The following is a 25,737-nucleotide window of genomic DNA, read 5'->3' as shown; positions in this document are numbered from 1 at the left end:
GCCATGCTAGCAGCTACAGCATGTGAGGTTTTACTAAGGCTAAGAACTTTGAGCTAAAGGTTAATGTCAGCATGCTAACATGCTAAGCGCTCAATGACAATGCTAACATGCTGATGTTTCACAGATAATCTTTACTATGATCATCTTAGTTTAATGTGTTAGCATGCTAACATCTGCACAAAGTTCAGCTGCTGATGGGAATGTTTGTAGTTTTGCAGGTATTTGGTCATAAACTGAAGTACAGGACACAATGACCAATTTGACCTGATGGTGGTGCTAGATGACAAGTCAGGGGATCATGAAAGTTATTATAAATCACCCTGATCGGGACATAATTGTGTGTATAAAATTTCATGGCATCCATCCAATAGTTGTTGCGATATTTCAGTCTGGACCAAAGAGATGGACCAACCGTGTGTTGCTATACCACATATACATAAAGTGTGAACCTTAAAAGAATGGCTTTAATATGGATGATTGTCAATAATGTGGTACTGAGCTGGACTTTATTCTGTAAAACTCTGCACATGTTGGACTGTTGGAACACAGTTAAAGTAATTGGAGGTGAAAAATGTCCAGAAACATGAGACCAGTCTTAAAGGTGTTTTATGCTTTTTTTAAAAAAAAGAGTTACAAACATATGCTTGTATTTTCTGCTTGAGCAGTACTTCCTGCTTCTAGCTAGATGTCATTTCACATATCCAATGTCTCTCTCTCTGGTGACAACTGGCATCGAAACGGGTCTTCCAGGGATTATTGGGGCTATAAACTGCAATCCCACAGTCTTCTCCCAGTTGTCCGATGTTGTTTGGTTCTCCATCCATCCAGTACCTTTGGAAAATCAAATCATTCAAAAAAGCAACCAATAATAATCCATAATTACTACAGCGTTAAGAGTATAATACTGCAGCTCTCACCTTTGTTCCACCTCGGTGACGTTATTAATCCAGACCCACGTCCCCTCTGTCTCTGAGTCTGTGAGACCAATCCAGAATCCGCTCTCCCAGACGTTACGGCCACTTTTCATATTTTCAATGCTGTCACTCACAAATCTCTGTGAAAGCACACAAAGAAATTGCCATTTTTAAAGGGCTTAAATGTAAAATTCAAATCTATAAATATTTATTTCAACATTATCATTGACATTTTCTTTACACTCTCTCGCGTTTGTTTTCAGCCCACCTGCTCCTCCTGGTTATCGATCACAATCAGGTCGGCTCCACGACTAATACAGTCTGCTCTGCTATCTGGCCAGTTCTTTTTGACAGTACGGGACTCGATGTAAGAAAAGAAATAGCAGGATGAGTTGAGGAGAAGCCATTTGGAGAGACATCTGCCACAAGTTCCCTCTAGGAGAAATTAAAGATTTCTTGTCACTTTGGGTGTTTTTCAGTATTGTAAGTTATCAGACACACAGTATTTATAAACTATAGGCCTATTACAACTTTGTCTCACCCAAAGCCGATATGTTGGACTGCAGATTTGTCTTCTCTGCTTGCAGTGCCTCAATCTGTCTCTGATAATTGTCATTGATGGTCCTCTGCTGCTCAATTTTCACCCTTAGCTGTGCATGGTTTTTGACCGCTCTCTCTAACGCGTTCTTGGCCTCCTCTTCGGCTTCGATCACATCGCTGTGGTTGCCACGGAGATAGTTCAGCTCACTGATGAGCTGTGTTGCAGCTGAGTGGGAAACCTGAAGGGAACCCTCTTTGACTTTGCCACCTGAAGAGGTGAAAACACATTGTCACAAAGAGAACTGTGTCAAAACTGTGCGCAGTGAGTATTGTAATTCATAACTTTTTACAAAACAGAGATTAAAAAATTGAGTGTGTGTTTGCACAGTTTTATTAAGAAGTATGTGAAAATTCCTATTTTCATTAGGAGAAAAATTTACAAACGGGAATGGGAAAGTTTAAATTTAAAAGATGTGATTTCTCCATTGTAAAACTGCACAGGAGTTGCTCGCTAAAAAGAGACAAATCATTAAAAACCATACAAATAATACTTAATATGTACATACATATGAACATTTTAACAAATGTTTCCATATAATTATCTTGTTCTGCATTGAATGTACCTTAAAACATTTTCTAAAGCATGTTGAAATATATTTATAAGATCTTGCAGACTTTTCTTTGAGTGAAAAAGTGTCTATTCAGCTATCTGATAAAATAAAATTCCACATAAGAGGGAAATGAAACTTTTTTTGTCAAAGGTCATACTCACAGTTAATCCCAATAACAACAGCAGCTATCAGCAGAACAGCGTTCAACAGTCCCAGACACAGTATAACCAGTCGGTCTTTAGGAAAAATAAAAATATTGCAATTATAGTTAAAGGTTTCAACAATCACAGTAAATACTTTTCCCTATATTTTCCAATTTACCACCTAGTATTGTATTAGCCATGCCAATACAATGCTAATGAAATGGAAATGAGTGGAATTATTTAGTGGTCAAAACATTGAAAAATCTGAAAAACTCAATAGCAACATGACTTTTCAAAACATATGTATTTATTATGGCTAATTTGATCTGTAAATCATACCACTACATACACAGTGATTTTTTACATTGTAACAAGCTACAGATACATGACTTCAAAGCTACAATCATTGAGGCTTGATTGTACGTTTAGCATATAATTGAAATTTATCTTCAGTAGTGCTCTTCATTCACTAACATTTTAACCATCACAACAATTAATTAATTAAAACCACAGGGTCAGAAAAAAAAAGACAGGAAAACTAAAGGAAAAAGTAAGAATTGTGTCAGACACTGCAGAAAACATTTCAAAGTCATACCTTGTCCAAATATTGCATAGCAAGTGCAGAAAAGTAAATTTTTCATTTGCCCTTCTCTGTGGCTTCTCCATGACTGCAGCGTTGCACTAACTGCCCAATGAACTGTTTGTCACCTCTTTTATAGCCACAAAAGTTGAGTGAATTTGAAAGTGAGTGCTTCTTCTTATTACTGGGCCAGCAGTAACAATCAAACTAAGCTTGAGAATATGGATTTGCTATAGCATTATTGGACAAAATCTTTCCAAGGAAAAAATCCACCCTGTTATTATTAATCACTCTTCATCAGTGCTGTTCAGTGCACTGGAGGAGGATACTTTGTTAAGGGCATTAAGTGTTGCTTTGAGTGAACAACAGTTTTTAATCCTGACACAATTTTTCAGTTGGATTGATGTCTAGACTCTACCACAGATAAACATTGTTATTTATGTCATTTCTGTGAACCTGTGGCTCTATGTTGGGACTCTTGCAGGAAAATAAAGTCCCAAGTCACTTATCCCGCAGGCTGTATTTCGCTAAATTCATGTTACACAACTCTTCCTGTGCATCCTGTGGGGAAGCATCATGATGCTGGCACCGTAGGGCTTCATGTTGCGGAAGGCATGTTTCTGTTGATGTTCAATATTTGGGCTTACACAATGTTTTTTGGCTGCACTAGCCAAGATGTTGTGAGGGTTTTTTTCAATAGTTACTTTCTCTACCACTCCTTCATAAAGTTGTGATTGATGAAACAACTGTTGTTTTATGCCCAGTGTCTCACATCTCTTCCATGGACCCTGTAGCTCCGTCAGAGGCCTCTTTGTGGCCTCCCTTTCTCACACAGACACTGAGACACTAAGATGTTGTATATGTTGGACCTTCCAGATAAAGGTGTATTTAACCTAAAATCACTCATCATGCCTTAATTGCCACAGAAATGATCTCCATTAAATGTATAATGTTTTTTAATTTCTAAAAACAACTGGCTCCACCAGAGGTGATTTTAACTTATGTAATCAATGATTTTGTGTTTACATTTAGAGGTACTCATCTTGAAAGTATAGCAATATGAGACATTTGTTTTCTTTTTGACATATCTATTTTTCTGTTAATCATTGTAAATAAATCGTAGTTATATCCACTATGATTCAATGTTGTCAAACAAGAAAACACTGCAAAAGTGGGGGTGAATTCTTATACTGTATTGGACTCGCAGCGCCTCCAGTGAAAAAACAAATCAAATCAGCCTTTAAACCCCTCATAGGTTTAATCCTACTTTCTACTAAAACAAAACTGTAAAGGAAAGAGCCACTGCTGTTTATATGTTACATGCATTTTTTTCATGAAGAAACTTACTAACAATACATTTTTCTACGAAGAGTAACTGTGTGTTTGTCTTCTCTCCTCATATGATGGATTGTTTGACACTTCAACTGAATATGGACCACCATGCACACAGCTAGTTGGTATTGCTCCACAGTCCTCACCCTGTGCTCCATAGTTGTTGGGCTCCTCTTGTATACTGTACCTAAAGCAAAACTCAAGATATACTTTTAGTGTAGATGTAAGTTGCTATTGTTGGTAATTATCTGATGGGATAATTTGAATCTGAACAGCTGGAAGTAGAGGTCATTAACAGGTCTGGTTTCATTAGAAGCTCATTAGAAAGTATTTTGTTTGTGTAATTATCTTAGATTTACCGTCCAGAACTTACTTATTTGTTATACAAACATTCAATGAAGAAAATCTACTAAGAATAATTATGTTGCTGCTGTTTTGTCCAAATTGAATTCTAATCTTATACTCATAATGGTAGTTACAGTAGTATAGGCCTGCAGTGAGTGCAAAATGAAAAATACAATTACCTGTACAATGCAATTGGCACAGCAATAAATGTCATTAATGTTCAGTTTTTATTTATAGTGCTACTTTGTGTGTTCACTCAGTTATATGGTCATTTTCTGAGAGTGTACTTTGTTGTGATAATGCTGTAGTGAACTGTATTATGTGTTGCATAATACAGTCATAAAGTTACTTTTAAATCTGATATGACAGTGAAAATATGAACATTATATATAATTGTATTATTATAATTAATAATTTCTATCATAAATTATTGTACGGGGGGGGTCTGTTTAATATAGTTACATAAATTATGATAGTTACTTTGCAGCAATCAAATCCATTTTTACTACTTCATGAAGAAACATTAAGAATCACTGCCATCACCCTGTCTCCTCTTCTTTACAGCATACTGGACTCACCTGCTCCTCCCAGGTATTCGACAAATGAAAATTTTGACTTGACGGTGGCGCTAGAGGAAAATTCAGAGGATCGCCAAAGTCATTAGAATTCATCCTCTGGGGACCATGATGTCTGTACAAAATGTCATGACATCCATCCAATAGTTGTTGAGATATTTTAGTCTGGACTGACCAACGGACAGGCCAACATTGCCATCCCTGTTTTAACTAAGCAGTAACAAAAGAAGGCAGGACAACAGTTATAAAACAAAATAATCATTAATAAGAATAAAAACATCCATTATATTAATCAAGTGTTAATCAAAAGCATGAATGTGTTAGTCAAGAGCATCACTGCTAAAAACATGTACAACTACTGTAAGATTAATAATGCCCTTAATGAGGTCTCTAAAACTATCCAGGGATACCAGAGTGTTGAGCTGCAGGATCTGTTATGAACTATTCCAAGAAGATGGAGGATGTCCAAGCGCAGTACTGTTGGAACATGTAGCTAAAGCCTTCTGCAGAACATTTTGGTGAAGGAATAGTTAGACATTTTGGGAATACATTTGGGAATACGCTCATTCAATTTCTTACCGAGAGTTAGATGAATTAATTGATACCATTCTCATATCTGTCCGTTAAATATGAAGCTACAAGCAGGAGACGGTTAGCAACTAAAGCACAACTGCATTGTAGAACCACTGTTGTTAATATATTTCATGTATTTATTCAAGACCAACGAAACTTGCAATAAATCCTAATATGGAAAACAACTGGGTCTTCTCTTCTCATATGATGGTTCCAAGCTTGTTTGACATTATGGAGGCAACTTCTTTGACAAAAACTAGCCTGGACCACCATGCTCTCCACAGCTAGTTGGGATCCATTTCACATAACCATTCCCTGTTCTCTTGGCAATTTCCGTCAAACCACGTTGCCCTGGGGTTGTTAATGTTCATAAGTGCGGCACAGTCCTCACCCTGTGCTCCATAGTTGTTGGGCTCCCCATGTATCCAGTACCTAAAGCAAGGCCCGAGATATACTTTTAAATTTTTATATATATTTATATCTTTATATTCTTATGTCTTTGTATTCTTTTTTTGCATGAATTGTGGGTAATTATCAGATGAAAGGATCTGAATCAGTCAACAGATTGATGTTGCAGTCAGGTGTCATTAACATGTTGCCATTTAAGAATTTGATTTGACCACTTTAATACGCCAAAACTAATTCAATCACATACATTTCAAAATCTCTTTTAAATTTTACAGGAAGATGCAGCTTGTGGTTTAATGGATACCTCATTTTACAACTATTCAGAGAATTATTTACAAGGTTCATGATCATTCTTGATTATGAAGTTAATTTTGGGAATTATAATAAGTTCCTTTTTTGCTGAGAGTTAATGAGAAGATTGATACCATTCTCATAGTTGTAGACTAAATACGAAGCTACAGTCAGCAGGCATTTAGCATAGCTTAGCATAAACACTAAAAGCCAGCCCGAACTTCTTAAGCTCACTTTATATCTAGTTTGTTTAATCTGTACACAAACAGAAATGTAAAAACACAAGTTGTGGTTTTACAGGAGTCTTTATACTAAGCTAAGTTAATCATCTGCTGGCTCCAGCTACATATTTACCGTACATGAGTCATGAGAGTGGTATTGATCTTCTCATCTAACTCTCAACAAGAAAGCCAATAAGCGTATTTCCAAAAATGTCATATTCTTTTAACACAGCAACACTGCAAGTTTTAAAGCTCTTACCCTCTATCCAGCAGAGTCACATTATTCAACCACACCCAATGGCCCTCTTGCTGAATATCCGAAAGGCCAATCCAGACTCCCCCTGGCTTGATCCACCACGGTCGAATGCTTGGATCCAGTTTTGGTAGATACTCATAAAGATTTAGCTAGATAAACAGAGGTTAAACAACATCACAGTTTGTTACTTAAAAGTACATCTTTACCGTATTTATTAGCGCAGGCCTAGCTAGCAACTGATGAGCATGTCTAAAAAAAAAACATTAGCTTTCACATAACAACATAATCTAGGGCCTTCTCATAGCAGATCATTTCAGATCAAGACAAACTTTCAGAATAATTTTGTGAATACACCACAGCAAGGGTTTTCTTAAACTGTGGGCCTCAGACCAACCCCCAACTCCCCTCTCCCCTCCCAATAACGCTGTACTGTTGCCATCTTTACTATATCTTCAACTTTACCAGAAGGTGAATGTGTCCACATTGGTATGGGCCTTTACTACCTTTCCAATGCATGGTGCAACTCGTTGTAAGGCCTCTGAGCCTTCAGGTTAAACTCGCTAAACGCCTCCGCCACTCTCCTCTCTCCTTAAAACGCCTCCGGTCTCCGTTTGTGGCACAAGTCGCATGCTATCATATGCATATCACACACTGAGACCGCGGACTTTAGCCAGACTAAGTTAAACCCGCTATTCATCTTATTTCCGACATTTTGGTTTAGCTTCTGTAGTTTTAGTATCAGAAATCACTTATTTATGCTACTTTAATTACCTTATTTGCCTCCGTGTTTCCACTGCAAATGTTGACTGTGTTGGTAAGCAGGCCAAATTAGCTGGGCGAACTACAATAACTTGTTTTGTAAACACTGCCATGAGGCAGGTCTCACAGTTTGAAAACCTCTGCACTACAGTATATATTGTATAATAGGCCTTTTTGACTTCATCGTCATGGCAGGAAAGGTACAGGTGTTACTAATAACGGTAACAACATAATAATAAAACTTTATTTATAGAGCACTTATCAAAACAAAGTACAAAGTGCTTCACAACAAGAGAAAGCATCTCAGTTCTATTCCAGCATGCACAATACCAGGACCCTGAAACTGAAGCAGCTAAATGGAATTCAGCCATCATTCATTTTATTAATTTGCACCTGTGCTTTTTCTGCTTTGACATGTCAAATGTCAAAAGACCTGGCCACTGCACATCTGTAAAAGATCCCTCTGCAGTCGGCAACAATGTGTATCATAACACCTCCATGCTCAGGGCATGTGCATCATTGTGGCTGCTGGTAGAACAACAAATATCTATCGAGCGACTAGTAGTCAAAAACTCCACACAGCAGGGCACCTTTAAAGCTGCACATAGCAAGATTTTTAAGTACAAATCCACCTGTCTTGCCAGCCTCACTCATGAACAGATAACAGATAAATCTTTCCTAACTACAGTGATAATGAGGAAATTTCTCAGCGTGCATAATCAGACGGATAAACAAACTGCCGCTTCATAAATATACAGCTGTGCTAACAGTGACTGAACATCCTCATCTGCTCCATCCCTACCAACCACTGAGAATGTCACTTGATTTCTGCGGCCTTTGTCATGCTGATACTTTGCTGAGACTTTTCAAAAAGCTACTGGCGTACATTAAAACACCAAGAATAACTCTACCCACTCTTTCGTCTCGTTTTCCACCGACAGCATACTGGACTCACCTGCTCCTCCCAGTTATCAATCATAGTCAGATTGGCGCCACGGCTGATACAGTCTGACCTGCTGTCTGACCAGCTCTTTAAGGGACTGGATAGTGATTTAGAATGGAAGTAGCATGATGTGTTAAATAAAACCCATCCTGGCAGGCAGCGTCCACAACTTTCCACTGTTAAAGAAGAAAATGAGTTAAAGTCACAACAAAAAGAAAAGGTCTGAATCCAAAATGCATTAAAAAGTGAATGCAATGGGCTCTCACAAATATCAGATGTTTCAGACTTCAGTGTTGCTTTCTCCTGTTGTAGTGTCTCAAGCGTCCTCTGAATGCCGTCACTGAGGGTCTTGTTCTGCTCTAAGTGCAGTTTCAGTTGCTGTCGGTTCCTGAGCTCTTCCTTTAATGCTTGTTTGGTCTCTTCTTGAGCTTTGATCGCTTCATTCTGCATTATCTGAAGTTGCTTCACTTCTATGATGAGCGCTTGTGCTGTTATTTGGTGGGGAGTGGATACCTCAATGACTTTGCCACCTATGATGGCAGAAAAAAGAGAATCACTTTTTTTATTCATCTTATAGGTGATACTGAGAAAACAAGTTCCTTTTTTTAAATGTATCTACCAATTCATAGCATTGGGTATAGAAACGATAAATAGTTAGTTAGTTAGTTAATGAATCCTTCAGTATAGTGTACTTCAAACTGACTCAAAACAGGTGAAGTAGAGATACAACACTTTGCTTGGATCTTTGTACTCACAGTAAATCCCAATAACAACAGCAGTTAACATCAGAATAGTGTTTAGCAGTCCTAAACACGCGATAGCCAATGGATACAGCGGAAAACTTCTGGCCCCAATTCTGACTGTGCACATAGATCCTGAACAAACAGACACTTTGATGTGAGCTCAAAGTGAACAACAGATAATCATACAGTAGATTTCATTACAAGGGCAGTTAAATAACACAAGCCTACCTTTTCTTCCTGTGTTGTGGTGTATTGATTTTCCATTTGTGCTGTTTTCATCATTTGAAATCATGTCTGGATATCCCTCTGGTCTTCAGGTTTTTACTCAGAAATTGCCCCAGCATGTCACTTTTATCTGTGAGGCGGCTGCTCTGTCAACATTACAAAACCGTGTTTGCGAGAGTGTGTGTGTGTGCTTGACTCCCCTTTACCCCCTTTCTCTCTTATGTGGAAATGTCTCCTGAAAGTCGTAAGAAAAGTTGTTATCTGTTATTTTAGGTTTTTACGGAAAGGCATACTGATGGACATAATGAGAAGTTCATTTAATCTACTTTACACGTGACACACCCTGATACATACTGATTTAGGCATAAAGTTTGTTCTGGTGGCCTCTAATTTACCGCCCACATGGGACAAAGATCTAATCAGATGGGTGGTCGATGATGTGATGTACTGTACGTCTAGAAGTCTGGGTCGTGACGTACCAGTAGTTAGCCTACTGTTTATACCACGGTAACTATCCCTTCTGATATTAGACCATTGCAGGCAATGTTTTAAATCAATGAGCAGGACAGCTTTGTGACAATATTGGCTTTTGATATGATATTTATATATATATATTCCTGTCTGGTTATCTTATCCATTAACAGTTCAATTGATTTTTCCAGAAAATGTACTATACAGTGAATGTATTGATATCTAAATGTAAAATTATTCATACCGTGATAGGATTTTACCCATATTACACCCCCCTATGGTAAAAGAAGTTTGAAGTATCATAGTGTCATTAGTCCTGATAATTTGGTATGAAATTAAAATTGTGAATTGAAACTTTAAAATGTTATGTATATGATACTTAGATTGGATCTGCTACTTGCGTAACGTCCCATATTTTCATTTATAGTCGCTAGTGTAGAGAAATTAGAAGAAATAAGATTGATACATATGTAAAAAAAAAAAAAAAAAAAAAAAAAAAAAAAAAAACCTCCTAGCCAAGGAGACGACGGAGACCGTTTACTTTAACAGTTTCCGGGTTTGAGCGCAAGGAAACGATGGACGAGTTCACGGTGTGTTGCCTCTTTAGTTGATTGTCAGACTAGACCAAACAATTTCAAACATCCGTTACTTGTGTATTTGTTATGCAGACTTACTTAAAGTGTGGTAACACTTCCGTGACAGTTCAGGATCTTATAGTGCCAAGCGCACATCCATGGCCAGGCGGCGCTGTAGTTTCGTCTTGCTAATTTAACTGTTAGCCAAGTCAAGCTAAACAGATAGAGCCGGGACTAGTGCCATTACCGGAAATACGCTCTGTTGGCTTTCATAGTAAAATACACCACGACACGCTTGAAGTTACGGCTTTTATTCTGAAACTTCTAACGGTTGGCTCAACGTCCTCATTTTTGTTGTGTCACGCTTGACACTGGTGCAGCTACTACTGTTGCACGTATTTTGCTACGTTGTATTTTTCTTACGTTGTATATTCGGAGTGGCTTTGAGGCATCTGGTAGCACTACTCATACTTTGACAGGCCACTTTGTTAGCCGACACGGGTAACATGTTAGACGTGTGTACGGTTTTGTAGGAGTCTTTTAGAAAGAGTTGTCGTTAGGCCTGTTCGGGTTATTTCCATCACTGCCGCTGGCTAATAAGTCCCTAAACAGAAATGTCACTGGAGGACTATGAAAGACATTTTGACTCGCTAAATTCAGATTTGGGCGGCGGATCTGTGGTCAGTGAGCGATTAGCGTCGGGAACATTTAATGGCGAAGAGGAGAAGTTGCATTACATTCCTATCCGGATCCTCGGACGGGGGGCGTTTGGTGAAGCAACTCTGTACAGAAGAACAGAGGTAAGTTGGGTGTCAGTCCCAGCACAGTTATCTATGTTTAAAAATGCACACATCAGACATTATGCCATGCAACAATCCATTTCCTTCATGAAAACTTTGTTGTTGAAAGTGTTCCTTAAAGTGGAGACATTTAACATCACTGTAATAACAACAGGGTAAAGAAAACATGTCTTATGCAACTTTACAAGGTCCCCACAACTTTTCCTTGGACATGCATGGGGTTCTGCAGTCAGAAATGATAACCACTGCTTACCGTGAAAACATACTAAATCGATGTATCAGAAATGTCTTGTGTTTATAGTGCTACATCTTGTGGATTATTATGATTTACTGTACAGTATGTGCCTGACTAACTGAATTGCTCACTGTTCCTCTGTTTCCATACCCCTGTGAGAAATTCTTGAGGGGGTAAGATAAATGACTTTCCCATGCCTTGCTTCTTTATCCTGTATTACATTTGTGTGCACATACTGCATTATATGGGTTTGCAGACCCTGTCATGCTATCCCTCCCTCCAAAATTTATTTTGAATAAATTATATTTAGTAAAAAGGTTTTTGTTGTACATCTGAGAAGATTTTCCTTGTCTGTCTATTATGTAAGCAGGTAGATATGACCGTAGATAAACTTAAAGCTGTGCTTTCTATCATTCTGTCATTTGGAGGGACAAATCTGGATGCTAATTTGAGACTCTCACTAGTATTATTTAATGAGATGTCCCCTCTGGTGTCTAGGACAACTCTCTGGTGGTATGGAAGGAGGTGGACCTGAACTCGCTCTCCGAAAAGGAGCGCAGAGATGTCATGAACGAAATAAGCATCCTCTCCATCCTAGAGCACAACAACATCATAGCCTACTTCAATCACTTCATGGATAAAAACTCCCTGCTCATTGAGTTGGAGTATTGCAATGGTAAGAAAACACTGTCAGTGTCCACTCTGAAGATCTGACTGAGATCAGTTTGAATGCTAAACGGCCTTCTCATCACAGGAGGAAATCTGTACGATAAAATCATCCAACAGAAGGGGGAACTTTTCAGTGAGAAGGTATGAGTGCGACCTTGCAGGGCATTTATTTTATACAAACTATTCTCTATTACATCTTCACCTTTAACATGTTTCTTTAGGTGGTCATATGGTACCTGTACCAAATTGCCTCAGCAGTGTCTCACATTCACAAGGCCGGGATCTTACACAGGTAAGATGTTTTCATGCCTTTATCGAAGGCATCTGGCAGGTCACTTGACTTTTTGTTTTGTTTCTAACAATGATTCTTTTTGGTAATGGAACCATTCTTTTTTTATTGCAGAGACATAAAAACTCTGAACATTTTCCTGACCAAGACTGACCTCATTAAGCTGGGCGACTATGGCCTCGCAAAGAAGCTAGACTCTGAGTTTTCAATGGCAGAGACTGTAAGTTATGAATTTTTCCCCCATAGCATTTTTAACCAGACTGGCTATGATTTAAGACAATATTAAATGAATGTTACACAGTGGTTAAATACTCTTTACTCTATTGAATCAAATAGCCTAGTGGTAATGTAGGTCTTGGGCTTGTGGATGCTCTTTTTTAGATATTGCTATACTATTTAGAGGCACAGTCAACATAAATACAGAGAATAGCATAGTTTTTTCAACATTCACTACACGACGTTGTAACTGACGTATAGCTGTAGTTTAGCTCATCGCAGGTACAGGTTGAGAAACACAGTTGAGATTAAAACACACATTGAAAATGTTAACCGTGAGTGTGACTAGGTAATATTTTGCTGTCACTTTGAATGTTGCTGTTGTTTGATGAGAATCGAGACGGTAGAGTTGATCACAGATGATATGAGGCTGTGGGTGTTTGCTGACTGGAAGTTGTCTTTGCAAATACTCATTATTTGAGGTGTAGCACTGCACAGTTGTATGGTTGTATCGCTCCTTCTGCATCAGCTTGAGACACATGTTTTACTAATCGTCTTTTTGCACTTTTTCTTCCTCTGTAAATCCAGTGTGTGGGAACTCCATATTACATGTCACCTGAATTGTGTCAGGGAACGAAGTACAACTTCAAATCAGACATCTGGGCCATGGGTTGTGTACTTTTTGAAGTCTTAACTCTTACAAGAACATTTGATGCAACGGTAGGCTTGTTAACTTGCTAGAAATAGTTTTGATTATTTGCATTAATCAGTAAATTGGATTTTTCACAACAGAATTAATTAATTTTGCTTTTTTTGTGTCCATAAGAACCCTCTGAACCTCTGCGTGAAAATAGTCCAGGGCAACTGGACTATGGATGTGAACTCGGATGTTTATTCGTCTGCTTTGATCCAACTGGTGTATGAGTGCCTCGATCAAGTGAGTGAGGGGAATAATCAGAGAGGAGTGTTGTTTCAGATTGTTATGAAACAAATGGATTGATGCCGGAGATAATACTGTGTGCTAAGAAAAAAGCTGGCCTCTGTGTGGGATATCACTGTAGAGTTCTTGTGATCTTCTTGTGTCGCAGGATCCTGCAAAGAGGCCTACAACTGAGCAGATTCTGGACCAGCCATTCATCTCCTGCTGCAGACAGTAAGTTGGTTGAAAGGGAAAATAGTGTTTTCTTTATTTCCTTAGTAAGAAAATATTTTAGATTCTGTTGGATGCAATGACATCAAAACACCCATGAGAACTCACTGACAACTTCGTTCTTTGTTAGGGAGCTGGAAGAGCGTGTTGCCCTGCTGAATTCAGCAATGAAAAAACCAAAGTAAGTGTCACTTGTTACATATTCTCCGTTGTAAAAGCTTGTCTATGGTCCCTAAGTAAGATTTTGTAGTATATAACTGATTTGTTTTCCTGGCTACACCATAGGCTGAGTACAGGGACTGACACCCCTGTTGCTGTGGTGACTACACGCTCAAGGGATGTGTACTTCTGGGGCGGAGGGAAGTTCACCCCACAGAAACTGGACACGTTTAAAGGAGGCAGCAGTGCCCAACACGTGTGTGCAGGAGAGAGTCACTTTGCAGTGGTGACGGTGGAAAAGGAACTGTATACCTGGGCTGTAAGTATTGATCCATCACTCTGGGAGAGATACAGTGGATCCAGTTGTTCTTCTGCTTCACACTACAAGAAACTTTCTCTACCTTCTCTTCAGAATGTCCAAGGCGGGGCCAAGATGGTGGGCCAGCTGGGGCACGGAGACCAGGCCTCTTACCGGCAGCCGAAGAAGGTGGAGAAGCTGCACGGGAAGGCCATCCGACAGGTGGCATGTGGGGCTGACTTCACTGCCTGTGTCACTGGTGAGTGACAAAAGCAGGAACTTGAGAAAAAACCTTTTTCTGTAAAGCCACACTTTTTGAACCCTCTGCTGCTGCTGCTGCTTTTGCAGATGAGGACCAGATGTACATGTTTGGGTCAGACTATTACGGCTGCATTGGAGTGGAGGGTGAGCTCGGCGTGGAGATTTTGGAGCCAGTGCTTTTGGAGTTTTTCGAGGAGCGGCCTGTCCGCCAGGTTTCATGTGGAGACAACCATGTGGTGGTCCTGACTCAGAGTGGAGACATCTACTCCTGGGGCTGCGGAGAGTATGGTACATAGGGTTGAATTATTTGCTGTTGTTTTGAGCTGATGTCATTAAGTCTCTGCAAGGTTGTTTTTGCTGTTATAACTGTGGCCAGCAGGTGGAGATAGTGGCCCTTTTAATATACAGTTCTACTAAGTGTTCTCTGTCAAAATGGCTTTTTTTTCTGCTGCAGGGCGCCTCGGCCTGGAATGTGAGGATGACTTCTCTTCTCCGATGCAAGTAAGATTTTGTTCCCCGTTCTGACATATTCTTGACTGTGTTTTAAGCAATATGATAAAATATTCTTATTTGTAAGACGGTGTAGTCCCTCATTCGTCCAGGAATGTTCCATTGTAGAAAAGGTTTCAATCGTAGTCATCTGGACACTGTTTTCAGAATCAAGAAGTTTCGGCTCCCATCCGGAAGTCATTCTCAATTGTGAAAAATGGTCTGAGAACTCAGAAATTTAAGCTACTTTGTGTTACTTAAGCCCTGCCCTCAGGAAGGAGTCTACCTGAGTTTCTGCTGTTTACCCTGCCTAGTTTCACCTGAAACTGACCTTCTTTTGTTTCCATGATGGCCCAGTAATCAAGCCTATTGTTTTCTGGCTGCACCTCCCTCATCACTGTTAAGTACCTGTTTAGCATATGATTGGCTTGACGATGGTGATAATACACTGTGATAGATTGTTGGCAGGTTGAATCTCAGACCACCATTTCTGTTCAAAGAGGGGTTTTCTTTTTTCACAAAATTTCAAATATTCTTTCACAAATATTCTTATTTGTAGCTATTTATTTCAAAAGTACTTTCTGTTTTCTGGTTTTCCCAGGTGGAGATCCCTAAAGGAGCCACCATCTCCTCAGTGTCATGTGGCAGTGATGGAACCTTCTTCTTGACAGAAGCTGGCAAAGTCCTAGCGTGTGGAAACAATGAATTCAATAAACTTGGTCTGAACCAGGGAATCTCTGGTCTCAAAAACCACCCTGGAGAGGTACTAGGTTATACTTAAAGGATAGTAATAATAGAGACTTTAGGTGATGCAGCTATGTTTATATGTTTTTTTCCCTGTACACCACACCAGGGTTACCAGGGGATCCCTTACATCACCACACTGACCTTAGCAAAGCAGCTGTCGCGATTCAAGATACAGGCCATAGCTCCAGGGAAAACCCACACAGCTGCCATTGATGGTACTACAAAAAGAGGCTCTTTTAAGCAAAAATTCACCATTTCATAGAAACGTTATTTCATATGATTTCTGGCTTCGCAGAACGTGGTCGTTTGATCACCTTTGGTTGCAACAAATACGGACAGCAGGGTGTGAAGGACTTTAAGAAACACCAGGGCGTCCAAGTCCTTGTCGGACCCTTTGGAGGGAAGATAGTGACCAAAGTGTCTTGTGGAGATGGCTTCACCATTGCAGCCACTGAGGGTAAGAACATGTACAGTCCTGTGGTGCATTTATGGCAATATGTATACTTTTCTTATTTTATGGCAAGGTTTGTGGTAGTTTTATTTCTTCCTAGAAGCCACAGCCCCAGACTTTGAGTCCTGAGGATATACCATCATCTGTTTTTGTTTCCTGCAGACAGTCAGATATTTGCATGGGGAAATGCAGGAAATGGGCGACTTGGGATGCCTGCTGATAAGGGATTTGGTTCAGAGGTTTGCCCTGCCATGCCAAGGCCCATCTTTGGTTCCCTCCACCATGTACCGGACCTCTCTTGCCGTGGCTGGCACACCATTATCATAATGGGTTAGTAATCACAACCAGATACCTACACAGAATACTGCTGCAAGCAGCTAGCTGTTTAATACATTTTCTTCTTTGCAGAGAAAGTGCTGAACTCCAAGACTATTCGCTCTAACAGCAGTGGACTATCAGTTGCTAGTGGTAAATACTTTTCTTCAGTCACTGATTTGTGTATTGATTCATTTTCTTTGCTTGAAGAATAAGTCTACATGTATACGTACAAGTCTACATTGTTCATTGTGTGTGTGTGTGTGTGTGTGTGTGTATATATATATATATATATATATATATATATATATATATATATATATATATATATATATATATATATATATATATATATATATATATATATATATATATATATATAGGACTGGGCCAGGAGGCATCTACATCCACAGTGGATCTGGACATAGAACCTGGTTCAGAGACGGAGTGTCGTGACAGAGGTCTTGGGGGTACACTGGAGGATAATACGGAGGAGTGTCTGATGGAGACCCCGATGATGTCATTGGCAAATCAGACTGGAGACAGCTCCTGCCCTCTCTGGCTTAGAAAGGTTTGTTACCATGAAAGCACCAAGGAATAAGGAAGCCTTTGTTTGAATCATAAGTCAGAAACATCTGAATGGAGAATCAAAGTGTTCTAATTCAGGGAATTTCTCATCCAACAGGAGCTTGAGGATGCAGAGTACATCCCAATTCCAGAAAACTCTAAGCTACCCACTCCTGACCAGCTCTCTTCCATCTCAGAGAGCGTCACTCTACCTTATGAGGAGCTGAAAGAGCTAAAGGCAGCGGCAGCAGCAGTCAGCTGTAAGAAAGGCCTATCGGTAATGCCAAAAGAGCTGTCCTTTGCACTAATCTGAACATGAATTATATACTCCAAATACTGCTGTTCATACTGTGTAATACTGCATCCGCTATGTCCACTCAATTTTCCACAGACTAAACGAATGAGCTGTGATAAAGTCAATGGACTGGAGGAGGCTGATGTCTGCAGAAAAGGAGAATTGGGCACATGCTGCAAAGCAAGTACCAAGATTACACAGGTATCAAATCTGCACACTCAACAGTGCAAAAATCTATCTAATCTTATCAGTATATTCCACTGCCACAATATTTGACAGAAGAGCTTATTTTGCAGCTGCGAGAGACAGTCGCTCATCAAGAGATGAGGATCAAGATGCTCGAGAAGCAGGTGAGACATTTTTCCCAAAAACCACCTGCCTGCCTCAGTGCTGATTTTGGTCCTTGTGCATGAGTAACAGCATGTATTCCTGCTTTCTCTAGGTCGATGAGCAGCAGAAGGAGAATGAACGGCTCTGGGCAGCAATCAGTCGTTCAACGCTACGGGAAGCAGGATGTGACAGTAACGGAAATCATCACTCTGATCGTATGCCCGGGGATGGAGGAGGAAGTGAAGGCGGATTCACAAACCACGGGGGCCGATCGGTGGCATGTGGGGCTGACTTTACTGCCTGCGTCACTGGTGAGTGAGGAAAGCTTCCTGCGAAAGCAGGAACTTGAGAAAAAAACTTTTTCTGTAAAGTCACACTTTTTGAACCCTCTGCTGCTGCTGCTTTTGCAGATGAGGACCAGATGTACATGTTTGGAGCCAGTTCACAAACCACGGGGGCCGATCTGCCGGGGCCAGTGTGTGATACTTAAGCTGCAGATGTTCTGATCATGGGAGAAGTGTCAAAACTCTCAGCATTTATTGAATTAAACAAGCTGGTTAGATGGGGAGTGGAGGCTCGGTTAGAGGTGCAGCAGAGGGTGCAGCCTCGTGCCTGTTCACAGTGGTTACATTACAGTATACACGTTTGACAGAGCGCCAAGTTGCATGATTACATTTTGCATATTGCATATGTAATACTGTATAATACCTTGCACACTCTCATATGCGCGCTTGTGTTCACCTGGGTGGAGTGATCTAGCTAGTTTCTCCACAGACTGAAATGTTGGCTGGAATCAACATGATGCATCGGACCTGTGAGAGACAATCATCATAGTGTTACTCTGCAATGTGAATGTTAAGTCCATGTTTTGGTGGTATTATTGTTGACTATAAGTGATGTCCGCATTGAGGCTTCAGTCCTTAGTGCCTCAGATATTAGAATTTATCACATAACAGGTAAGATCAGCTTATGCAAATAGGAAACCTTTGCTAATACATGCAAAAATTGGGGTTTCCTCTTCTCAGTTGTTGAGAGATGGGCAGCCAGTATGTTGTGCAGATTGACTCATGTTAGCGCCATCTTCCAATGTGAAAGCATAACTTTCTTATGTATCACTTTATTTTTATTTCATTTGATATTCTTAAAAAGCTAAAGTGCCAAATACAAAATAGCCTTTTTATTCTCCATATTTATCATACATGTTAGCTATTACGAACATATTCTAATTATCATGCAAATATATACTTTTTAAATTTGCATGTTTTATTCTCATATAAAAGCATTTGTGTGAAACATGAAACTACTGATTCATTTTAGCACTCATTTTAGTTAGTTTTTCTTACTGCCTTTGACTTGGGAATTCTTGTAGGTGCAGCACACGTAGGTCTTCATTGTGACATATATGAACACTTGAACTGTTTTTTTTTTAATATGGAAAACGTGGTCTTTAAAGCATATATAATATAGCTGACCTTGCAGCTATAATGTTATTGCATTTTGTAACCATTTTATCTGTCTTTGGTACTTTCACAAATGTTGTTTTGCCATATTATACATCATTTGTGAAAGCAAATATGTAATTGCATTTTGTTTGAGGTCTTGTTTATTGTGTGCTGACATATGTGTGTAAAACCCTTTGTCATAGTTTACAATTTGTTTACTCATAGTTGGTGAACTGTCAGATGTCAACAGTACAGTATAACACTGGCAGTATTTTCACACAGTAAAACGTTAAAAACCAATCAGAGTGCCTTAGCAAGCTATTGAAACCAAAATGAGTGCAAATCTGAAAATGCCGTGCCTTAGGTGAATTTTTTTTATAGTGTGTTGACAGCATTTAAAATATGGTTTATTTTTTTCAACAGTTAACCAAATATTGTGGAGATGTAACAGTTGTATAGACACTCCTCTCACAGTCATACTGTTGTGTCATGCTTTGTGTAAAAGCCATAAATAAAACTAACAGCTCTCTTTTGCTATGTGTGTGTATAGTCAATATTTTCAACAATGTAAGCTACAATATACTGTAGCTATTTCTATTTGTTGATAATAACATGCACTATCCTTGTAAAGAGCCAAAACTACCTTAGACAGTTCTGTTCAGTTAATAGGTAAGATATAAGGTATCACTGCTATGCTAATGACACACAAATCTATCTTCCTGTAGCAGTCAATGACTCCTCCCAGCTGGTTAAATTAGTGACATGCTTGTTGGAAGTCCATCACTGGATGTGCAATTATTTTCTGCATTTGAATGCACACAAGTCCGAAATGATGCTTGTTGGTCCAGCTAGATTCACATCACTTTTTACAGATCTTTCCATTAACCTTGATGGCTGCACAATTTCTCAGACCCATACAGTTAAGAATCTGGGAATAGTATTTGATCCCTCTCTTTCATTTTAGCCACACATCAAGTATATAACACGAACTGCCTTCTTCCACCTTCGTAAAATAGCCCAAATTACCTTCTAGGCCTACAAGCCTTCACATAATCTATAATTGACTACTGTAATGCACTATTCTCTGGCCTGCCTAAGACAACAAAAAAAGGTCTCCAACTGGTCCAGAACGCAGCTGCTAGAGTCCTCACAAGATTTTAAAATCCTCCTTATCTATAAGGCTTTAAATGGACTGGCTCCGTCATATATCTCCAGCCTTATTACTCCATCACGTCCCTTACATTCCCTTTTTGCCAGTTATCTAACTATTCTTCGATTTAACATGAACTCTTTTGGTCGTCCAGCCTTTGCCTACCGAGCTCTGTTGATAAAACATTTTTCTGTAAATTATGAATTTCACCGGCTGGAACCCAAATCACTGACTGTTTTTCCTCCTGACAAAAAGCTACCCCAATCCTGTTATGGTAAACTCTGTTTTTAAAATTACTAACCTAAACCTTGGTATCCTATTAACAGTATTACCTGTGCTTGTGTGTGAGTGCGTGTGTATGTGTGTGTACTTTTACATGTAATATTGTGTGTTTTCTTTTCTCTTGTTATTTGCTGTTGTACTGACTTGTAGTGTACAGAGACTCTCTGGGTAATGTGTACTTTAAATAACGAGTAATATTCCAACAATGTAGACAAGAAATCTTTAACAACATTCTAATAAGGGATTAAATCAAACAATTCAGAGACTACTGACAATAACGAGATGGTGATGGGTGACTTGATGTGCTGACACCAGAGGATTTCTTGTTAAACTGGTTCAGTGCCAAATGTTTCTGGGTCCATTCGGGTCAGCTTACTTGGACCATTTTGACTGTGAGTTTCCAGCTGGGAGTCGACCCTCATGCAGAGTCCTTGTGCTGGCCTTGTGGTTCTGTCTTAGGTTATTTTTCTTTAAAACCTGAATAAAAAGACATCAAATACCTATCAAAAACAGTAAATACTCACTTAAAATAATTTAGCATTAAATTCACATAAAGTTGGGAATTTGATGCAAACAAACAATAAAAGAAAGGGTAAATCGAAGAAGCTGAGGTCGAGATATGCTGACTTTTAGTCCCCAGTGTGGGTCGAGACCAAAAAACTGAATCCTACATTTCCCATAATGGAACCAATAGCATATTTTCATTAGATTCTCCCTAGCTAGTAAATGCCCATTGCTTTACAACCGTACACCCCAGTTTGTATCGCAGACTCTTGTTATAAATTTGTAGTCTCCAAACCTACCCACTACGATGTCATCAAGATTAAATTAGACTTTGAACTAAACTAATTAGACTTTGTCTTTGTAAATGTAAATGTACCCTGTGGAGGGTTTTTTTGTAAACAAACAAAGTTATGTGGGACCCACTCTTAAAAACAATGCTTTATAGCAATACAAGTGGTCAAAAACTGCAGAGTACCTTTAACATAAATCTTGGCCCTTTAAAAGAGGCAAAAATGTTACTGGCCTACCTCTGGAGTCTTGGTTCTGCTGTGGGTTTTCCAGAACTCCTCAATGGCGGATCCCTTGGTCCTATTGATGTAGGAGTTGAAGACTTGACGATGTGATTGTTTCACCTTTTTACAGATTTGGACATGCTTCTCTAATCTTTCACTTGCAAACTTTCTATTGCAGATTCTGCAAGGGAGAAGCTGGAGGCCAGTGTCTGTGCTATCTATAAGTCTGAGCTCCCCCTGCTCTGGTCTGCTGGAATGACTAGAAACTGGTGGAAGCAGTGTTTCCCCAGACAGTTTTCTTCCTGCACCTCTGTGGTTTTCTGCTGCAGCTCTATGAGAAGTTTTCTGTTGACTCATTTGAGGCATGTCTTGTTCATAGTCTGAACCGCACATCTCCTTACATGTCCTCTCCTTATATTTCTTTTCTCTTGTCCAACCTTTATTACCCATAGAGGTTGTATTTTGGACTCTTTCTTTTGCTTTCCTTGGTCCTTCCTGTGATGTCACACCTGTCTCTCCCCAAATGCCATTATCTTTTTCATTCCCTCCTTTTCTTCTGGTATGCTCTTTCACATTTTCCCACCTCGATTTGTTCAGCTCTCCACTCACTTCTTGCTCATGAACTGTGATTTCATGACTTCCTTTATGTCCTTTTCTTTGCAACTGTGCAAATTCTATTTCCCCTCTTTTCCATCTGGCCCCCTCTTCTTCATGTGTATTCCTCATTCTGTTCTCATTCCTCTGATCTTGCCTCTTCCTAAGTTGTTTAACATCCTCCTGTCTTCTTTCTTGCATCATCATTTCTCTGCTTCTCACTGGGTCTCTCCTCTGCTGCTCAAACAGCCTGGTTTTTGTCTGCGCTTTCTCCCTCTCTGCTCTGTTGTGCCTCTCCTCCTCACCTGCAGCAGCTTCAATATAGTCTCTGCTGATTTTTTGCCTTATTTTTTCCTCAACCCTCCACAGCTTCTCCTGTAGAATGAGCTCTTTTGCATGAATTGCTCTGGCCATCTGCAGTTCTCCTCTGGGAAGTTTGTCTGAGTCTTTTCTTGGATGCTGGGATCCATTGGTTTCTCTAATGCCATTTGAATGATGTTCTTGGGGCGGCAACGTGCCTCTTGGTTGTTTTGTAATAGTGATTTTCTCAAAATCATACAGATCAAGTGAGTCTTGTGTCCTGGGATTGAGAGGTCTTCTGTGGCTAACAGGCTTGTTTGGAAATGGCCTGTCTACACCATCTGCTCCACTAACAGGTACAACATCATGTTGTGCTTGGGTATAAACACTGCCATGTCTTTTTCCTGCAATGTTGTACTGCCCTTGAGGGCTGTGTCTTCTTCTTGTGTATGTGCTCATGACTTTATCTGTTGTTGAAGATCATGTCTTGGGGTTGAGGTTGTACTGTTGTTCCATAAATCTTTGCGAAAGACACCTGAGTCCTCCGCACCAGCTGCTGAGGTTTTTTCCCCCTGTATTTAATTTTTTTTTAAAACAAGCAGAAAAATAAAGTAAGCTTCATAAAGAAAAAGGCTGGGGGAACAAAGCTGGCATCTGCCGTGTATGACCATTTGTATAAAATAAGAGCACAGGTGTGACCGAATCTTTGCTTGACTCCCACGTCAGTCTCAAATTACCCACGCAATTCTAAGTCCATGTAATTAGTCTCTACTCTAAATGTAGAAAAAAATTCAAGTCAGAATAAATGACAGCCTGGTAAGATAAAAACTATAAAGGCATGTGCTACAAATCCAAATTTTATTATACAGGTCCTTCCAATGACAATTAATTCTTGACCTTGAAAACAGCCATTGACAACTCGAGGTCCACATACTCGTTCTGTAGCTTTCGACCGAATTACTGCTAAGTCTTTATTAGCAGATGAAGTTGTCATGCAGTGTAGATGTATACACTTTGCACCATTCTGAGCACTTTGACAAAACATTGCTGACATGGCATTTCTTGTTTTTCTTGGATAACATCTGCTAGCCAAACAGAAGTCAATGTCAGAAAAAAAAATAGCGAGCTGCTATCTACTTAGTACTCCATGTGTGGTTGACAAATTTCCCCCCAAACCCCGTCTAGAATTTCAAACACTTACTGGCTTTTTGTATGTCGTCTGAATTAAAAGTAACGTTGAGTTTAGCTAGTTACAAATATAGCCACTCGTAGATAGCCAATAACTGTTGCGACTTCTTTCCCAACGTTTACATTCGTTGCTTAGAAACCAAAAGTGTCTCGGGTGTTCTCTGATTGGTCCATTGAACATCACTTCCTGAAGCAGAGTCCCGTATGTTTTAAAATCGAGATGCTTCGGAGCTGAGTGGTCCTCTCGCGGCTTCCTAACAATATTCAGGTGAATTACATGACTGACAGCGAGCTACCATGTATTTATACAGCATGAATACGATGCTAAACGTGTTATTTGTCCAGGTTTCAAATCGTTTGAACACAAATAAATTGTTAGCATAGCTTGTAGTAGCTGGAACATAGGCCCTAAGCATGATTATGTCCCTAACCTAAATACTGTCTTATTTCTCCTTTTTTAGGTCCACTATGTCCAACGAAGACCTAATTTCAGTGGATTATGAAATTTTTGGCAGAGTGCAAGGTGTATTTTTTCGGAAATACACTCAAGTGAGTTTGACAGTGATACAACTTTAGCTTACACATGAGCAGCGTGACCTTTCTAAAAGTCCTTTCTAAGTTTTTGTTTAACAAGAAAATCTTATATCATCTTATCTCTTATCTCTCACTTACTAACTTTTTTTTCTGGGGCTTTCAACCGCATCTCACGGTCTTGCGAATGGAGTTTACTCAGTTACGTTAATTATCATGGATGATGATAAAAACTGATGGAGGCCGCGAGGTGTAGTTAAAAGCTCCTGAGAAGCTAGTGGACCTTGAGTCAAGATTTTTTTTCCCCGTCAAACTACCATTTCCAAGGTCAAGGTTAGAGATCTAACTCTTAACAATGTTCAAGGCCCATGCTGTACAACTTATCTAACTAATATCCCCTTCCCAGTATCCCATCACAGCCATATTCTCCATCAGTGTCCTGCCTCTGCTATCTTCTAATTTTCAGTGTTTTATTTTCCAGGCAGAAGGGAAGAAGCTTGGCCTGGTTGGATGGGTCCAAAACACAGGTGCAGGAACTGTTCAGGGGCAGCTACAAGGCCCACAAAGCAAGGTGAAAGAAATGCAAGAATGGCTGAAATCCACCGGGAGCCCCAAGTCGCACATAACCAAGGCAGAGTTCAAGAACGAGAAAACAATCGATGGCCTAGAACACTCATCCTTTAACATAGTAAAATAAAATAACCCATAGATTGTGCCTGTAATATTAACTTATTTATTTAGTATTTTTAAATGATTGGAATGCAACTCATATAATTAATCAAATGTGTGTGTATGTTAGGTCTCATTAACATCTACAATATATGGAATTACAATAATAAATGAGAAATTCCTTTAAGCAGGCTTCACATTGTTTGAATTTTATTGTATTAACAGCAATAAGGGAATATTTGATTGGTTTAACTTTAAGAGGTTATATCAGCTGTTACACAGAACCTGGATGTTAGGGACCTAGACTATAACATTGAGAGGAACACGATTGAGTGGTTATCAGATATGACCACATTTTTTAGCAGAGACTGTTAACAGACTTTGAATCTGTTTTACGGGGACATTTGCAAACAAACCAGGAGTACAGTAAACATCCTGCTGAGCAACCAGGCAATGGTACGACCTTGAAATCTGTCACTGCCATCTTCATCTTCCTCCATAAAGACTGACTGAAAGAGTCTGACTGATGAATGACTATATACTCATCAGAATGCTGCTGCCCTCCTTTGGCAAGGACTGTGCTCTGCAGGTGGCTGTGAAGAAACACTGACAAAAGAGCCAAATATGTACAATCAATCTATCCTCAATTTGTGTTAATTTGATTCATCATGGAAATACTCCTGAAGAATGTCACTGGCCTAACAAACTAGACTTGCCAAGAGGTATAGAGGGAGGAAGAGGAAAAGAAGAGGTGATATTCACAAGACCAAGACTGGAATACAGAATAAA

General features: G+C 39.5%; 5 protein-coding genes across 9 annotated transcripts; 2 read left to right on the top strand and 3 right to left on the bottom strand.

Moving 5' to 3' along the window:
* Nucleotides 1-588: 588 nt before the first annotated feature.
* On the bottom strand, nt 589-3,390 carry LOC122862230 (CD209 antigen-like). The gene is made up of 6 exons (XM_044167577.1): nt 3,331-3,390; nt 2,227-2,368; nt 1,456-1,722; nt 1,183-1,349; nt 918-1,054; nt 589-831 (listed from the first exon to the last, which is right to left on the bottom strand). The coding sequence occupies exons 1-6, from the start codon at nt 3,388-3,390 to the stop codon at nt 678-680; spliced, it is 927 nt and encodes a 308-aa protein (XP_044023512.1). The 3' UTR covers nt 589-677.
* Nucleotides 2,494-10,724, bottom strand: LOC122862304 (CD209 antigen-like protein B). 3 transcript variants are annotated; one of them, XM_044167709.1, is made up of 7 exons: nt 10,605-10,724; nt 9,463-9,600; nt 9,247-9,366; nt 8,758-9,021; nt 8,504-8,667; nt 6,793-6,938; nt 2,494-6,045 (listed from the first exon to the last, which is right to left on the bottom strand). In XM_044167709.1, exons 2-7 carry the CDS (start codon nt 9,524-9,526, stop codon nt 5,898-5,900), a joined length of 906 nt encoding a protein of 301 aa, XP_044023644.1. In that variant the 5' UTR covers nt 9,527-9,600; nt 10,605-10,724; the 3' UTR covers nt 2,494-5,897. The 3 variants fall into 3 exon arrangements, with proteins under 3 accessions (XP_044023644.1, XP_044023643.1, XP_044023645.1); XM_044167708.1 differs by having other exon boundaries at nt 9,463-9,605; nt 10,605-10,714; XM_044167710.1 differs by having other exon boundaries at nt 9,463-9,589; nt 10,605-10,708.
* A 139-nt stretch (nt 10,725-10,863) lies between these two features.
* Nucleotides 10,864-19,753, top strand: LOC122862299 (serine/threonine-protein kinase Nek9). The gene is made up of 24 exons (XM_044167697.1): nt 10,864-11,305; nt 12,039-12,216; nt 12,295-12,350; nt 12,431-12,501; nt 12,613-12,718; nt 13,303-13,434; nt 13,541-13,651; nt 13,803-13,867; nt 13,995-14,045; nt 14,150-14,342; nt 14,436-14,580; nt 14,670-14,870; nt 15,037-15,083; nt 15,673-15,834; nt 15,925-16,033; nt 16,114-16,275; nt 16,432-16,599; nt 16,678-16,737; nt 16,968-17,155; nt 17,270-17,428; nt 17,543-17,647; nt 17,743-17,796; nt 17,889-18,087; nt 18,187-19,753. The coding sequence occupies exons 1-24, from the start codon at nt 11,120-11,122 to the stop codon at nt 18,264-18,266; spliced, it is 2,988 nt and encodes a 995-aa protein (XP_044023632.1). The 5' UTR covers nt 10,864-11,119; the 3' UTR covers nt 18,267-19,753.
* Nucleotides 17,951-25,140, top strand: acyp1 (acylphosphatase 1, erythrocyte (common) type). 3 transcript variants are annotated; one of them, XM_044167716.1, is made up of 3 exons: nt 17,951-18,087; nt 24,210-24,297; nt 24,761-25,140. In XM_044167716.1, exons 2-3 carry the CDS (start codon nt 24,217-24,219, stop codon nt 24,974-24,976), a joined length of 297 nt encoding a protein of 98 aa, XP_044023651.1. In that variant the 5' UTR covers nt 17,951-18,087; nt 24,210-24,216; the 3' UTR covers nt 24,977-25,140. The 3 variants fall into 3 exon arrangements, with proteins under 3 accessions (XP_044023651.1, XP_044023650.1, XP_044023648.1); XM_044167715.1 differs by lacking the exon at nt 17,951-18,087 and adding an exon at nt 22,817-22,916; XM_044167713.1 differs by lacking the exon at nt 17,951-18,087 and adding an exon at nt 23,897-24,016.
* LOC122862229 (golgin subfamily A member 6-like protein 2) lies at nt 20,859-22,920 on the bottom strand (the record flags this gene model as incomplete). The annotated part of the gene is made up of 2 exons (XM_044167576.1): nt 20,859-21,127; nt 21,682-22,920. Coding segments are annotated over 2 exons (1,344 nt in total), but the record flags the coding sequence as incomplete, so codon positions are not given.
* Nucleotides 25,141-25,737: the final 597 nt, after the last annotated feature.

Source organism: Siniperca chuatsi, linkage group LG15 (assembly GCF_020085105.1).
Source record: "Siniperca chuatsi isolate FFG_IHB_CAS linkage group LG15, ASM2008510v1, whole genome shotgun sequence".
NCBI lineage: Eukaryota > Metazoa > Chordata > Actinopteri > Centrarchiformes > Sinipercidae > Siniperca > Siniperca chuatsi.
The sequence above is the reverse complement of the archived record's forward strand: the minus strand, read 5'-3'. Positions and strand labels throughout refer to the sequence as shown.